This window comes from Tetrao urogallus (genome assembly GCF_951394365.1).
Source record: "Tetrao urogallus genome assembly, chromosome: 7".
In the NCBI taxonomy this organism is placed as follows: Eukaryota; Metazoa; Chordata; class Aves; order Galliformes; family Phasianidae; genus Tetrao; species Tetrao urogallus.
This window is the reverse complement of record NC_136820.1, coordinates 30,435,357-30,449,779: the sequence shown is the minus strand read 5'-3', so window position 1 is coordinate 30,449,779 and position 14,423 is coordinate 30,435,357. Positions and strand designations below refer to the sequence as shown.

The 14,423-nt window shown below is 36.2% G+C and overlaps 1 protein-coding gene across 1 annotated transcript in view; it reads left to right on the top strand.

Annotated features, from left to right (window-relative positions):
• Positions 1-10,025, top strand: part of ZNF804B (zinc finger protein 804B) — a gene marked incomplete at its 3' end in the record, with an annotated part of 214,046 nt that extends 204,021 nt beyond the window's left edge. The window contains exons 3-4 of the mRNA XM_079538111.1: positions 3,853-3,983; positions 6,371-10,025. Of these exons, the coding sequence (XP_079394237.1) occupies positions 3,853-3,983; positions 6,371-10,025 (3,786 nt within the window). The remainder of the gene's footprint in view (positions 1-3,852; positions 3,984-6,370) is intronic.
• Between the last annotated feature and the right edge of the window lie 4,398 nt (positions 10,026-14,423).

The following is a 14,423-nucleotide window of genomic DNA, read 5'->3' as shown; positions in this document are numbered from 1 at the left end:
TGCTGACTGAAGTAAGCAGAAGGGCATACTACCTTTTATCTGGGAGACCAGTGCTTTATAGTAAAGAATATTTTGTGGGATGCATCTAGTGTGAATGAAAAAAAACAAGTGAATATAAGTCATGTTACTCATACTGACCTGACATTTTCTGATTTAATGAGTGAAATTTTAACAGATTTATTCCAAAGTTGCCTTCTATTTAAATCAAAGTAGTTACACCATTGTGAAGAAGAATACATTTTTCTAAATGTACTTGCAGCAACACCTATTTGCTCCTGGAGAGCTGAAGTAGAGGCACTCTGAGAATTCCACATAGATCTCTGTAAGATGTTGAACATGACCTGCAGCAGAATTCTGAAAAGGTGATGTTCTCTCCCCCAGTGTGTTCCCTGTGGTCCTCAAATTGTGAGAAAGTGCATGAGAAAAATGATAAAAAGGGTTCTTGCAGCCAAAGACCTCCATAAGAAAGAGGTCTGAAAAATCTGGCAAGGAAATGGTTAAGAAATCAGGAATGACAGAACAGTGCACATCTTTATGCTTCTGAATGTATTTGTGCTTTTTAATGACCGCGCTTTCTTCCATTTTTTTTTTCTGTGTATCCCCTACCAAATGAATCTCTTTGAAGTGCAGAATATAAAATCCTTATCTTATTAATAGCTTATATTAAGGTACCAACTGTCTTTCTTGACTTTGTTTTATATATGCCAAAAGTAGATTAATAAAGCGTAGTCTTTTAGTGAACTTGTAGACATGAATACTATCTGTAGCAATGACAGTGTATCAACAGCACAGTCTTCATCTGTCTATCAAAAGCTGTTTGTCTGAGATAGTCACCATTAATGCCATCTGCATCCATTGAAAACAAGAAGTTACTTTTACATCTCACTTTATCCCACTTTTTTTAGACAGCTGCTTTAAGATGAGGTGATTACGTCCCTAAAAGAGCTTATTTTTCTTCAGTAGCTGTTAGAAGAACTGAGAAACAGCCACAGGCATCCAAATTTGATCGGATGAATGGCAATCCATAAAAATTCTCCCTATCACATGAAGAAAAAACAGTCAGAATCATAACTCTGGAAATCAAATAAACTCACTACCACAATTGCAGCCAGTGATAAGTATGCTACAGGTGTACTGGCCATAGTGAAGTAACAATAAATAAATAAATAAATAAATAAATAAATAAATAAATAAATAAATAAATAGGTAAATTAAGAATTTGCAGAAATTGCTGAAGTGTGGGTAGAGTATTTGGTTAGTAATGTATCCTGCAAAGATAGGTAGTGAAGATGGAACTCCATTGACTAATTTGAATCTGCTGATTTGAGTCATGCAGGAGTTTAGGAGGAAAAAACATATTCAGCAATTTTTGAGTGGGACTTAGATGAGCCAATGTGACTCAGACCCAATTATATAATCAAATCACAATCAAGAGAATATTACTTTGTGTTCTTTTAATATTCCATGTGGATTTTTACCAAAAACAAAAGAAAGAAAGAAAAAAAAACAGAAAAAGATGGGTTACTTCTAGATATAGCAGTGTCCATGTGCACATTTACATGAAAAACAGAAAGAATAGAATGCGTCTATTTAGAAAGAATGAGTCTAAAAATGAAATATGATTCCATGGCAATGAAATTTGTAGCAGGTGAGGGACAGAACACATCATTGCAATTAAATAAATCATATTTTACCACGTGCATGTATTTGGATGCCCAGTTAAGTACCCTATTACATGCAAAATGCAATTACCGTGTAAAGCTCTGTTAATTTTCAGGCACACCTGCTGAGCTCAGGGGTTGTCATTCAGGAACCAGCTCAGTTGCATGCTTTTGTTCACCACCTGTGAAAGATATTTGTGCATCTGAAAGGAGGGTGGCACAAGTTATTAGAGAGGAAAACAGTGGCTTTTGCAGGTTCAGTAGGCAATCCCATTCTCTGTCCAACATAATGACAAATTTCATTACAGTTCCTAACTGGATCTCTGGCAGTGAAGCTTTGTTCTGATGAGGGCATGTGGAGGGAGAGACCTTTCTCTGCTCAGACTGCAGATGCTTTTGATTTCTTGGATTTCAACTCCAACTGATGAGTTCTTGGCTATGCTTACCTACATTTTTTTGTATTCTTTTCTCTTCTTCCTTGACACATGCTATATGCCATTAGAGAGCAAAAATTACCGCTAGGACTTCTATTCTTAGTGTTGGTCCATTTGCTTTGTTGATTATCATTCTAACTGTCAAAGAAGTGAAATGCATTGCTTTGCAATACCCGTGCTCCGCAGTACTAGCTTTCACATTGTTGTTTCCTTGACAGGTAGTAACTGTTTCTGTTTTTCCTCATGAATGCTTTATGTGTGATACAGAACAGTTCATGGTGACAGCTAAAACGCAGCAAGCAGCACTAACAGACATTTCTTAAATGTATTTCTTTGCCCTTTCTTCACATGAAGGATGCTAATAAGGGCTCAAGGCTCCCTGTATTGGTTGTTTTTATTTATTTATTTATTTTCACAGAGGTTTGAATCATTACTCCTTAAATATCTTAATACTCACATAGATATGAAAGGTGATAGAAAGTGTGGATACCTACTGGAAAGATTCTCTGATTTATTTTACAGCTTTGGCTTTAATATGTTACTAAAACCAGATTTCTTCTTTGGACCAAAACTAACATTGTTTCACATTTTGATCTACTTTACTGTAAATTGGAGGCAATGCACTTGAAGGAACTGAATGCTGTCTGACTGGCAAGGCAAGCAGCAAATGGACAGGGAAAGGAAAAAGATGTAAGTGGTGGAGCAATCATTTCCCTCCAAGGCCCATTGATCCAGTCTATCCAGATCCCCCTGTGGGGCCTTGCTAACCTCAGGGGTTCACATCTCTGTCCTTGTCGTCCTTTAGGGTTCTAGTTAGAAGGTGTGGCTGAATGCACAACAGCTTACTTCCGACATTTAAACCTCCCTTCCCTGAGCACCACAGCACAGGAGGTCGTGAGTGGAGCAAGGAATTTCAGCTGTGGAGCTCTGAAACATGAACCTTAACAGAAATCGCAGGTTCCAGGGTAATAAGATTGTGTACTGCTCACTGAGTGCTGGAGAGCACAGTGAACTCAAAGAACACAGTGAACTCAAAGCACCACTTTTTTGAAGAGGATATTTCTGACTCTTTCTGTTTTGTGTCTTCTTTACTTTGTCTTACTCTATCACACCAGAAAAGCATGTAATAAAGAAATATAGGCAAATCGTCTTTCTTTCTCAATAGGAATTATGTGATTTATAGATGTACGAGATGATTCAAAAAAATTCTGAATATAACCATAAAAGTTTCCTGATGAAATCTTTCAGGCAGTAGTTCTCTCCTTTGAGTAACAAATATCTTTAAAAGTTACAAAACCAACACAGAGACACACACATTTATATGTGTGCAAGTATAGAGATCTATACAATCCATTATAGTCAAAAGCTTACCTTTATTCCAGTACATGGATTAAATTACACTGATTGGATTTGACTGGAAAATTCTAACTGAATTAAATGAAGGCTGGTTTTATGTATGTATTTGCACACAACAGAAGACGTGTGCATGCATAAGACAAATGTATTTCAGTATTAAAACCTGTATCAACAAAGTCTTCAGTTATACAATGCTGTAAATGAACTGAGTAGTGATGGCCCAATCACATAATTTTGTTAAACCAGAATTGTATTTTCAATCTCTTTTTAGGATGATAACATTTTAAGTATATTCTTACTGCCCATTTGTATACTAACTTCACCAAAAGCAAATTCAGTAAGAGGTAATGCAGCCACTGTTTACATATTTAATCCCTTCTCTTTTTGCTCTTTTCAAACAGAGATTGAAAGACTTAAAACAAAGGGAATTTGCTCGAAATGTGGCTTCAAAGTCATGGAAAGATGAAAAGAAACAGGAAAAAGCACTCAAGCGGCTCCACCAGCTTGCAGAGTTACGGAAACAGTCAGAATGGCAAGTATTTAAAATTTATACTACATTTTTATACCCTCTTTCCTCAATACCAGAAGAAATCTTCAAATTTTTACTCCTCTACTCTCTAATGGACAGACATTGCTTTTATTGTAACCTGTTTTCAGCTGTCCCCAATTCCTAATGTTCCTTTTCCACAAACCATAAAATTGAAAGTCCCTGAATTAATTACTTGCAATTTGAAGGCCTGCGTTTTACCCTCCTGTAACCAGTTATCTAATCTCTTGTGAACTGAGTGGTTTGAAGATGATTTTATATCACCATTTTATTTTATTAAAACTGACCTGAGTAGATAAGTATTACTGTCTTATCATTTTATAGTAAGTTAACATGAGAGGAAAAACACTTGTTAGCAAATGCATGCCTGGTCTGTGAATCATTTTCATTACTTTCAGTATATTGAGATTACTATCAACATTTTTTTTCTGTAGACTAATGGAAGTATCATTATACAAATGAAAAACAAGTAATTAACTTTCTTAATTAACCCAGTAGTGTTAGTTCTATTGATGAATACCACGATACAGTATGAAGTTTACACTAATAAAGCTTCACTTTGAGAAATCTCCCTTATTTAATGACACTGAATGCTTCAGTAGAATAGATTTCTACCAGACCAATTACTTATGTTAATCTATGACCATAATGGGTTAAGTAGATAATTAAACTAGCATCCTTTTAAATTCATATCAAGCTTACAGTACCTTAGAAATAATAAAATTCAGTGTTTATGATACACTCATTTTGGCCAATGTAATTGCTTTTGAAATTTCAGCTGAAATATAACAGTTTATTGCTAATGTATCACTTTTATGGTTACAACTCCATTTTCATACAAATCTACGTAAAGAAAAGTAATGGCCTGAGGGAAGATGCCTTTATGTCTGTGTATCTGAAGATGTAGTTTCAGATAGACTGATAAGGTCAATAGTAATAGGAAGATCTAAATGAGGCAGGAAAGGAACTGAGTCTGCTTATAGAAAGAACTAGGAGTCTAAAATCGATCACAAAGAGCTGGGAAGGACAGTGTTTGCTCTTCTTATTGATAATGACAGATGGGTGGCGGACAGCTGGGATGTGATCTTGGCTGACGGGTCACACACCTGGCTGCTCAGGCAAGACAGAAGTCAGCCTTCCCAAGAAGTCTGCACATGCAAACAGCTGTTATTGCCCCCAAGTAACGTGTCTCACATTCCAACAGAGTCCCTTGCAACATGCTAATAAAAACTGACAATAAAATTACTGTTAATCTGGTGCACAGGAAATTTGAAAAAATACGTTTACTTTGCTATTCCAAGGGGACATTGCAAAGGCTCTCTTCATTCACTTTGTATAAGACAGAATTTCTTCTTGATCTACAAATAGAGATGGATTTGTATTCCCTGATGCTAAATTTGTGACAAATGCAAATTTATTATCAGAAGCTCGTGTATAATCTCATATTCTGAGGTGAACCTACCCAGGGAGTCTTTATATTGCTCCCGCTGCTGGAGATCAATGCTTTTTTACAGCATGTCTAAAACGTGCCAGACTATTTATAACTTCTATGCAGATCTGGAAGTTGCAATTTACTTGCATGTGATTAAAATATTTTCTATTCTTAATCAAATTGTTTACTGATGCAGGTTCCTTTTTTTTTTTTTTTTTTAATGAAAGTGAATTGTGGTATGGCTTTGATAGCAAATGTAGATAATGTAACCAATGAAATACATGTTTCAATATTAATTAGAATAACATTCATGTGGTGGCTACATACATCCCTAATGGAAAAAAACCAGAACAGTAGTTACTCCAATAACTCCATTCAGCTAGTCTTCTATTAAAAGCAATCAACAATTGCTTTTTTAACCACGTTTTTCAAGTTTTCTTAGAATAGGCTGATTTATTTTGTATTAAAGTACAAGAAAAGTAAACCACGGACTTAACATTTGAGGTTTTGGAGAAGAAGGAAAATTAATTGAAAGACAGTATGGAAGGAGAAAACATGACAAAGTCAAATGATAGTGATAATGAGAGTGCTGAATTTGCCGTTAATGTTAATTGAACTCCACCTTTTGACCTTTTCCCCACCAATGTTTGGAGATAGTCTGAGCATTACTATTTCCTTGAATATTTCACAAAATCATCTATTGTGAAATAACATAAAGGTAAAATAAAATTTTTTCATCAAAAAGAAATCATACCTACACAGACACACAAATTAAGCAGAATGTTGCCTTTTCTGTTAAAGAATGATTCTGCAGGTACAGAATATGAGTGGAAGTGCCTGTAAGTAACGCTTTTTCTTACCAGACAGGTATTGTCTGTCAAGTGTGAGTTCTGTTTTAGTTTGGTTAATTAATTCAATGTTTTAATTTGCTTTCTTACAGCATTGCTGGAAGTGGACCAACACTTAAAGCCCCCAGATTAGTTGAAAAGCAGCAATCACCAGATGCATTTTTCCCCTACAAGGGTGGCAAGGTCACAGCCAAATCTCAAAGCACCACCACAAGTACAGGACAAGCTATCTCCAGCAGCGTACTAGAAAAACGGCAGCTTATCATAAGCAGGCGCCAGTCACCTACTGAAAGACTCCACGTGCTTGGAAATCAAGTTTTACAAGTGTTCCCAGACAGTACCAGTGCTTCTCAAAGAGCAGGAGTGTCTTTCTCATTCTCTAAAAAAGTCCCTTTGAAGCTTGAATCCTCAGCATCGGTCTTCAGTGAGAACTCTGAAGAAGGAAATGATTATAGTGAATCCCCCAATCATAAAACAAAGCAAGTTCTTGAGAGCTGTCATTCTGGTATACGTTTGGAAGAGGATGTAAAAGCAAGTCTAGATAAAGGGACACCAATTCCACAAGACCAAATGGATTTGGACAACAGTGCATCAAGTCATGGAGCTGTGAAACTTAAAATGCTGAAAGAAAATGATAAATGTAATGTTAGAGAAATAGAAGAAGTCAGTGCTCATCCTTCACTTTCCAAAGTCAAAATGCAGTTCTCAAATTTGGATTTTCCAGGTTCAGTAAAAGAAACAGAACAAGAGAGCAAATTGAATGTGTCTGAGCAATTGCTGGAAACTCTTATTTCACCTTCATGCCAAGCTAGCAGTTTCTGTATACAATCAGATACCTACAAGCACAGCAATGCACACCTCTCTGAGCTCCCCCAACAGCTATCACCTGAGCTGACATGTGCAAGCTACATTAATGACTGTCCTAGCATGGTAAAGAGAGAAGGATCTTTAGAGACTTCAGAAATTAAAAACAGGAATATGGAAACCCTTCCAAGGAAGACAGTGGTTAAAGAGGCTAAGCTCCAGGCACTGCCTTTCCTCCACGTAGTGAGCAAGGATGGCAACACTGCTCTGCAGTGGCCAACAGAATTACTTTTGTTTACAAAAACTGAGCCATGTATTTCATATGGCTGTAATCCACTGTATTTTGACTTCAGACTCTCTTTAAATCACAGGGATGGTAAACAGCATGAAACAAGCAAAGAAGGCTGTAAAGAGCACTCTATAAATAAGACTGTGGATGAAAATGAACCCTCAGGTTTAATAAAACACAAGCAAACGTCAAATGAACAAGATAATCAGTTGTTGAAACCAAAGAAGATGAAAGGTTCCCTAGATCCAAGAAAGGCCAAGCAAAAAGCTGAGTCAGACATAGGGAAAGAGATGAACAGAAATGGTCAAAAATACATTTCGGATTATTTGAATGAAAACATACCCAAAGTGCCTGTCTCACAAAAGGATTCTACCACAGAAAAAGATCTTCATACAACAATACTGAAAAGATCTTTAAGGCATCATTTCTATAGCTGTGAAAGAAAAAAACAGAGCATAAGAAATGAAAGCATTTCCTTTTCTGCTTTTATGGCCAGGATTAAAAAATCTAAGGCTGAAAAGTGTGATTTAATTTATTCTGAGGAAAAACATGAAACCCAAAATGGCTGCAGACCCATTCAGAATGTTGCCAGCTGCAGCAGTGACATAAGTGACAGTGGAAAAGATTCCGGTGGAAGTTTCCTTAGTTATAAATCTGGTTCAAATAGCAGGCATTCAGAAAATGAAGGATATGAAAATTACTCAAGATGTTGGAGATTCCCATCTCCTCAAAAATCCTGCTCTGACAGACATTCCAGCTATTCTGATACTTCAGTTAGCAGCACAAGTAGCTACATGAACAGTTCCTCCAGTCCCACATTGAACAATCACAGCAGAAATAATTTGCTTTTTTGTTGCAAAAGAAAAACCAAGACAGATGAATGGCACAAATGTAAACACAGAAAGCACAACTGTAATTTCACTTCTGATGATGCAGATAAGGATTATCTTTGCCATACTAGATGTCACAGAAGTAGAAACTGCACACAGAGGGGCACAATTAAACATAAAAAATGTTCAAGACGTAAAGTTTTACAGCACAGAGATGGTTCTAAACACAGCAGATGCAGACACTGGCATTTTGGCAAAGTGCACAGTAGAAGTAGAAGCTACAATGACTCCAAAAGTTCTTCCACCACAGATTCAAGAAGCAGTGATCGATCATCTTGCAGCAGAATATCAAGAGAAAGCAGTGCAGGGTCTTTCTCAAAAGAATATGACAATTATGAGAACAAAACAAGAGAGGACACAGAAAGAGATTCTAACATCAACACAGGAAAAGCTGAAATTGCACATTATGAATCTCTGAATGGAGATAGCCAGTCAAAAGACTTTCCTACCTGCTCTTTAGAAACCTCAACAAAAGATGTATGTGGAAGAAGAAAGTCACTGACAGCCAAGTTACTGTTAGAAAGGGTGCAGTCTAAGAAAATCCAGGAACAACTGCATGATTCAGAGAGATTTTCAAACACGTTTGTTAGAGAAGTAAAGGATCCGTCACAAAGTCACTCTGAACTTCAGTTTTCGTCATCAGTAGATGATACGTTACCTTTGTCAGAGAAACTGCTAAACATTGGTGAAAATGACCTAGGGCAAAGTGGAAGTCCATTGGAAAGTAATGTGAAAAAAAGCAAATGTGACACTTCACAGATAACCCATGTTGCTCTTTCAACAGGCACTGATTATGATCACTGTCTTTTTAAAGACACTGTTCAGATAGGAACAGGCTATCAGAACCCGAGCATGAAAAGGAACGCAGCAATAAAGGAACAATCCAATCTCTTCATTAGTGAAGTGCAACCCTTTATACAAAGCTGTGACCCAGTACCAAATGATTTCCCTGGTGCTTTTCCCTCTAAAAGATATTCTGTTGTTGCTAATTCAACAGAGACCAAAGAAGAACTACATGATGTGAACATGGACTCAAACCGGGCAGAAGGAAGTTCAGACACTGTTTGTGATAATGCTATGCAGAAGTACAATGATACAGTAGATGACCGGGAAGCGTACAGTAAATCCATCTCCCCTCCTTTAATGCAGCAGCCTATAATGTTCTCACCAGAGGAAGTAGACAAATACAGGTTGCTGCAGCTGCAAGCCCAGCAGCATATGCAGAAACAACTCCTGGCAAAACACCTGCAAGTTTTGCCTGCCCCAGGACCAGCTGCCTTCTCTGCAACACCAGCAGTTCCTGCCATCCCTGTTCAGCAGCATGCAACAGTCACCACCATACACCATACACTACTGCAACGCTTTGCAGTCTCAGCAGCTGTACACCCCCATGGCAGCCATCTCTCGTTTGCACACCTCCATCCCCTCTCTCAGGCACATTTTGCCCCTATATCACTTTCTCCGTTAGCACCAGCTCTCATTCCCACCCACCCTGCTCTGCTGACAGGACACCCATTGCACTTGGTCTCCACCACCCCTATTCACTCTTCCCCACTGAACTTCCCCCTACTGCCACATACTGCATATATCCCAGCCTTATTTGCACCGCAACTGAATGCAGCCACACCTCCTGCTATACACCCAAATCCCATTGTTCATCCATTATTCCAAGGGCAAGATCCTCATCACCATTCTTGCTCTAGCCAGACTCAACAGTTACCTACAATAAAAGAAGTTTTCGGTGTTTCTAGCTATTTAAACTAGTCCTAATGATTACACCTTAGCTCCAAGGAAAAAAAAATCTATTCATTGATCAATCACATATCTGAGGAGAAAAATCTACATTTTTGCCGAGAGCCCAATGGTAAATTTGAAGTCCAAATTCTGGCTGACAGCATATGAATGTTTATTTGGTTCTCATATCACAACATAAAAGCAGTTTTGAAGTCTTGTGATACTGTCACAAGAAGAACGGGGTCTGCTAATATCATCCTGCAGGAGGTTTAGAAAGAACATTCTGAAGTGAAGACTGTGACTGTCACTAGGAAGAGGACCACAGGATGTAGGCACAAAAAGACCAAGAATGTCAGCAATGTTGGGTGATTTAAAGTAACATAATTTAAGGTAGTGCAATGTCAGTGCACCTCAAAGGCTTACTTTTATGAGAGTGTAAAGGCAAATGTCATAGTTGGTCTGTTTAAGGTATTTCAGAATAAGCCAAAGAGAAAGCATTTGGGACCACAAGCACCTGATTCTTTCTCCCAGCCAAGACAAGTTCAAGAGACTCAACAGCAGTGGGTGATAAATTAATACTGGAAGAAGATGATCATGGGACCATCTCAATGATACATTAATGATTTTATCACAGATATGTTGCTTTAACAGTGTAAAGGGGCTGCAGCCTAGCCAAAAGTACACGACAAAAATATTCCCTTAGTATAGGAGGCTCTTAGTTGGCACAAGTAGATTACTACTTTTGTCCTCCAGCCAGGCATACAAGAAGGCAGTAGAAGTAAAGCGATGAAGCCAAGTTCTTTGACATTGCCTGCTGTGGCTTTAGCATAAGATATTTCAGGGGTGGGGTGCAACATCCCAAAGTTCCAATGCAGCTAGTGTTGGCCTTGAATCTTGGAGGTCCCTGGCCAACACCATAATATCTCTTTCTTGCCAAGCAAAGCACTGACATGTGGAAGAATCTTGCCCAAAGTATAAATAACAAACAAACATTTCATCTCTTTCACAAATGGTCTCATGGTCAACTATGCTGTGATTCTCATCATTCCAAGACATACTGAATCTAAACAAACATGCAAAGCTCCTAGCATGACTTCCCAAGCACTGGATTAACAAATTGAAATCTTGAATCTCTAATGTAGGAATGCATTTACCTGACCATCCGGGTTAAGTGTGATTGAAATCTCGAGGAATAATTGCATATCTCGAAATATGTGGGGGGCTTCAGCATTATTTGGATGGCACACTTTGAAAATTTTTAAGTTTCTAACTAAACATTGGACATAGCAAGAAATTATGATCATAATTATGGTTAGACTGCAGATCTGCTTCTCAATATAACTGGACAGTGAAGAGTCAGACAAAAAAATACTTATTTGGATTTGAAATATTGAAAATAATGCCAATTCCTTTGCAATAATGTAGTGCACAGTTGCTGATGTCTATTTTACATTCAATATAAAGCACATTAAAAACTTTTTGTGGATTTTATTCCATTATATTTGGCTATCTAAAGAAGCTGAGAAATCTAATTGAAATTAGGCTGAGTATTTAAAATACAACTTGAGACCAATATTCTAACTTAATTTTAGTCAAACTAGATTGATCCACTGCGGTAAAATGGAAGTGTTTTAATTTCTAAAAGCAGCTCCTTCAGCAAGAACTGCTACTTTGTCAAACATTTCAAATGCGCTTACAAGTAGTGACTGCTTGTTTTGCAGTTGACTTCTAAAGTTAAAGGTTCACTGGATACTTAATATTTTAGCCATCAAATAAAAACTGTCAGGAAAAAAAACTTTGGAGACCAAGTAGAAGAAAAACATTTTGTTATGCTAAAAAGAGGCTGAAGAAACCAGCATCCTGAAATGCCTTTTTCATTGCATTCCCAGTTGATTTATTCATTTCATTTACAAAATGGGCTCATGGTATTTTTTGAGTTACTTCTCTTCGTTAATTTTCCTATTTTATTTGCAGGGTTCTTTTTCAAATGAAATTATTACTTCAGAAGTTCAGAAGTCAGAAATTTCTATAAATATACTAAAAATATATTATACTAAAAATATACTAAAAATAAATGTTCCCATAGTTTTAAAATCCTGTCTCTTTTTTCTGGCTGAAAATATTCCCCAAATTAGATTTGAATGTAAATATAATTTCCATACTTCCAAAACATCATTTTCTGGAAAACAACCTTACTTCATTGAATACAATTTATTGACTCTGAACATGACTCCTCAATTCCTCAGACTGAATTCTCTCTCTAGTGGTTCACTTGTAGTTATATCTCTGTAGAAACACTTTGAATTGTATATTTAAATGGAGCAGGTCAACCTGTGCTCTGCACCCCTATCACAGTTTCAGGGCTAACATCAAATAACTAAAAATATGCATTTCAAGCCCTACAATTTTTTTTTTTTTTAATTTGCAGGCACAATTCCACTCCCACTGAAGATAAACCAACTACTCTTATTGTCTACAGTAGTTCACTTCAAGCCTAAGTGAATAACATTGAGAGAAAAAACTAGAAAGGAAAAAAGACAAATCTCATCTTACACATACACACTTATTTTTCATCCCTCTTTCTTACAGGCAAAATTACTACTGCAGAAATTGCTATGGCAAGAAACCTCATCAACTGAAATTTAACAGAATCCTACTTAGTTAACCATTTATGGGAGGCAAATACATTACTCTCACAGTACGTGCAATAAAATGGGAACTGAGTCATAGGACGTCCATATATCATTGCATTGCATACCAACAAGGATGATCTCACAAGGTGAATGAAAAGACAATAAAAACTTAATTTAATTCATGAAGCAATGGGGATTATGATTTTGGTAGTAGTAGATGGAAAAAAATTGAGAGATTAAAAAGTGACAGAAACAGCACAGTAGCAAAACAACAGTCATTGACTACAACAAAGGGAATGTCCAATATAGTTCTTAGTACACAGAAGAGATTTTCTTGGAGAAATGTAATAAAAACATCAGCACAGCTGAGATGATGTATTTGCTGCCATATTTATTTTTCATCAGTAATGTACTTTATATATGTATAATTATTATTAAAAGCATAATTGAACCTGATGGTTGGAGCCATGCTTCAGTTCTGACTTTATTTACACTAATTTTTAGAAGAGTTATGGTATTCTGGTGGCAAAGATACATACATTTCAAGTTAATAACCTCTTTTAGCTCGATTGTATATTCTTCTTGCATAATCCAAGGAAACAGATCACCCACACTGCAAAAGTCTAATAACAGAAACTTTTGAAGTTCCATAAGGATGAAAGTTCTTAATTTTTATTTTATTTATTTGGTAACTGAGGCACTTCCGGAATACGTTTAACATATTTGTTGTTCAAATTTGCATAAAAATGCCTTTGACCACATTGATTTTAAAACTGTTAAGTTTGTATTTAAAACTGGATAATACTCTGGCTAGTATAATATGTAAACTAGTAATTTTGTTTTGTATTCTCTGTATAAAGTGTTTTATATTATACAGTAGCTATAATTGCACTATTGTACATGCAATGCGGCTTTTTTTTTTTTTTTCTTTTTTTTTAGGTTATTCAAGGAATTCCTGGGAATGTAGTTTAATGCAATAATTTTTTTTTTTTTTCCCAATAAAATGGCTTACTGGTATAAAGAGTGTCAGTCATGTATTTTTAATGTAAAGCATACCAAAAGGCAGCAACATAATAAAATGCAGAATGCTGCAAACACATTCTGTATTTTAATCAAAGATTTGAAATGCATTTAATTCGTCCCTGAAATTTCTTAGAATGTTTCCTAAAAATTTTAGTATGTGTTACAAAAGTGGGTTGTTTAAATGGAACTGAAAATAAATATTCCTTTAAAAAATTATTCTATGTGTTTCTTGCAAGTACTTTTAATTGATCAACATCCTCCTGTATACTTTTATGTACTGATCAGTTTATTTAAAATTACACTCATAACTCATTTGTTGGGTTCCCCAGATAATCTGTTTGAGCTATAATTCCCATTTCTCACGCAGAATATCCTTTGGGGAAAAAGCTAACAATAAGATCCAAGAATCAATTATACTTTAATTCATTTTTTTGAGCATTCTTCAAAATTTATCTTTGTCAGAATAACTATCTTCTATCCATGATATCCATTTTACTTTGCATTTTTCCAGTTTGCTTATTGAATACTTTTCTTCTATCTTTTATTTATATTGTAAGCTTTCTGATGAAAGACTTCAGATTTTCTCATATGTTTACAGACTTTAGCATCCACAGCTACTGTTGTTTTACTAGTAATAATTCTAAGACTTGTTATAGCTATTAATATATAGGTTTGGAAGTTTTATATCTCCAGGTGAGCATAAAGACTGAGGCAATGGAAAAACATGAGTATTGCATGGATACATGCTGTCTTTTGAGATATGGTGTGGCAT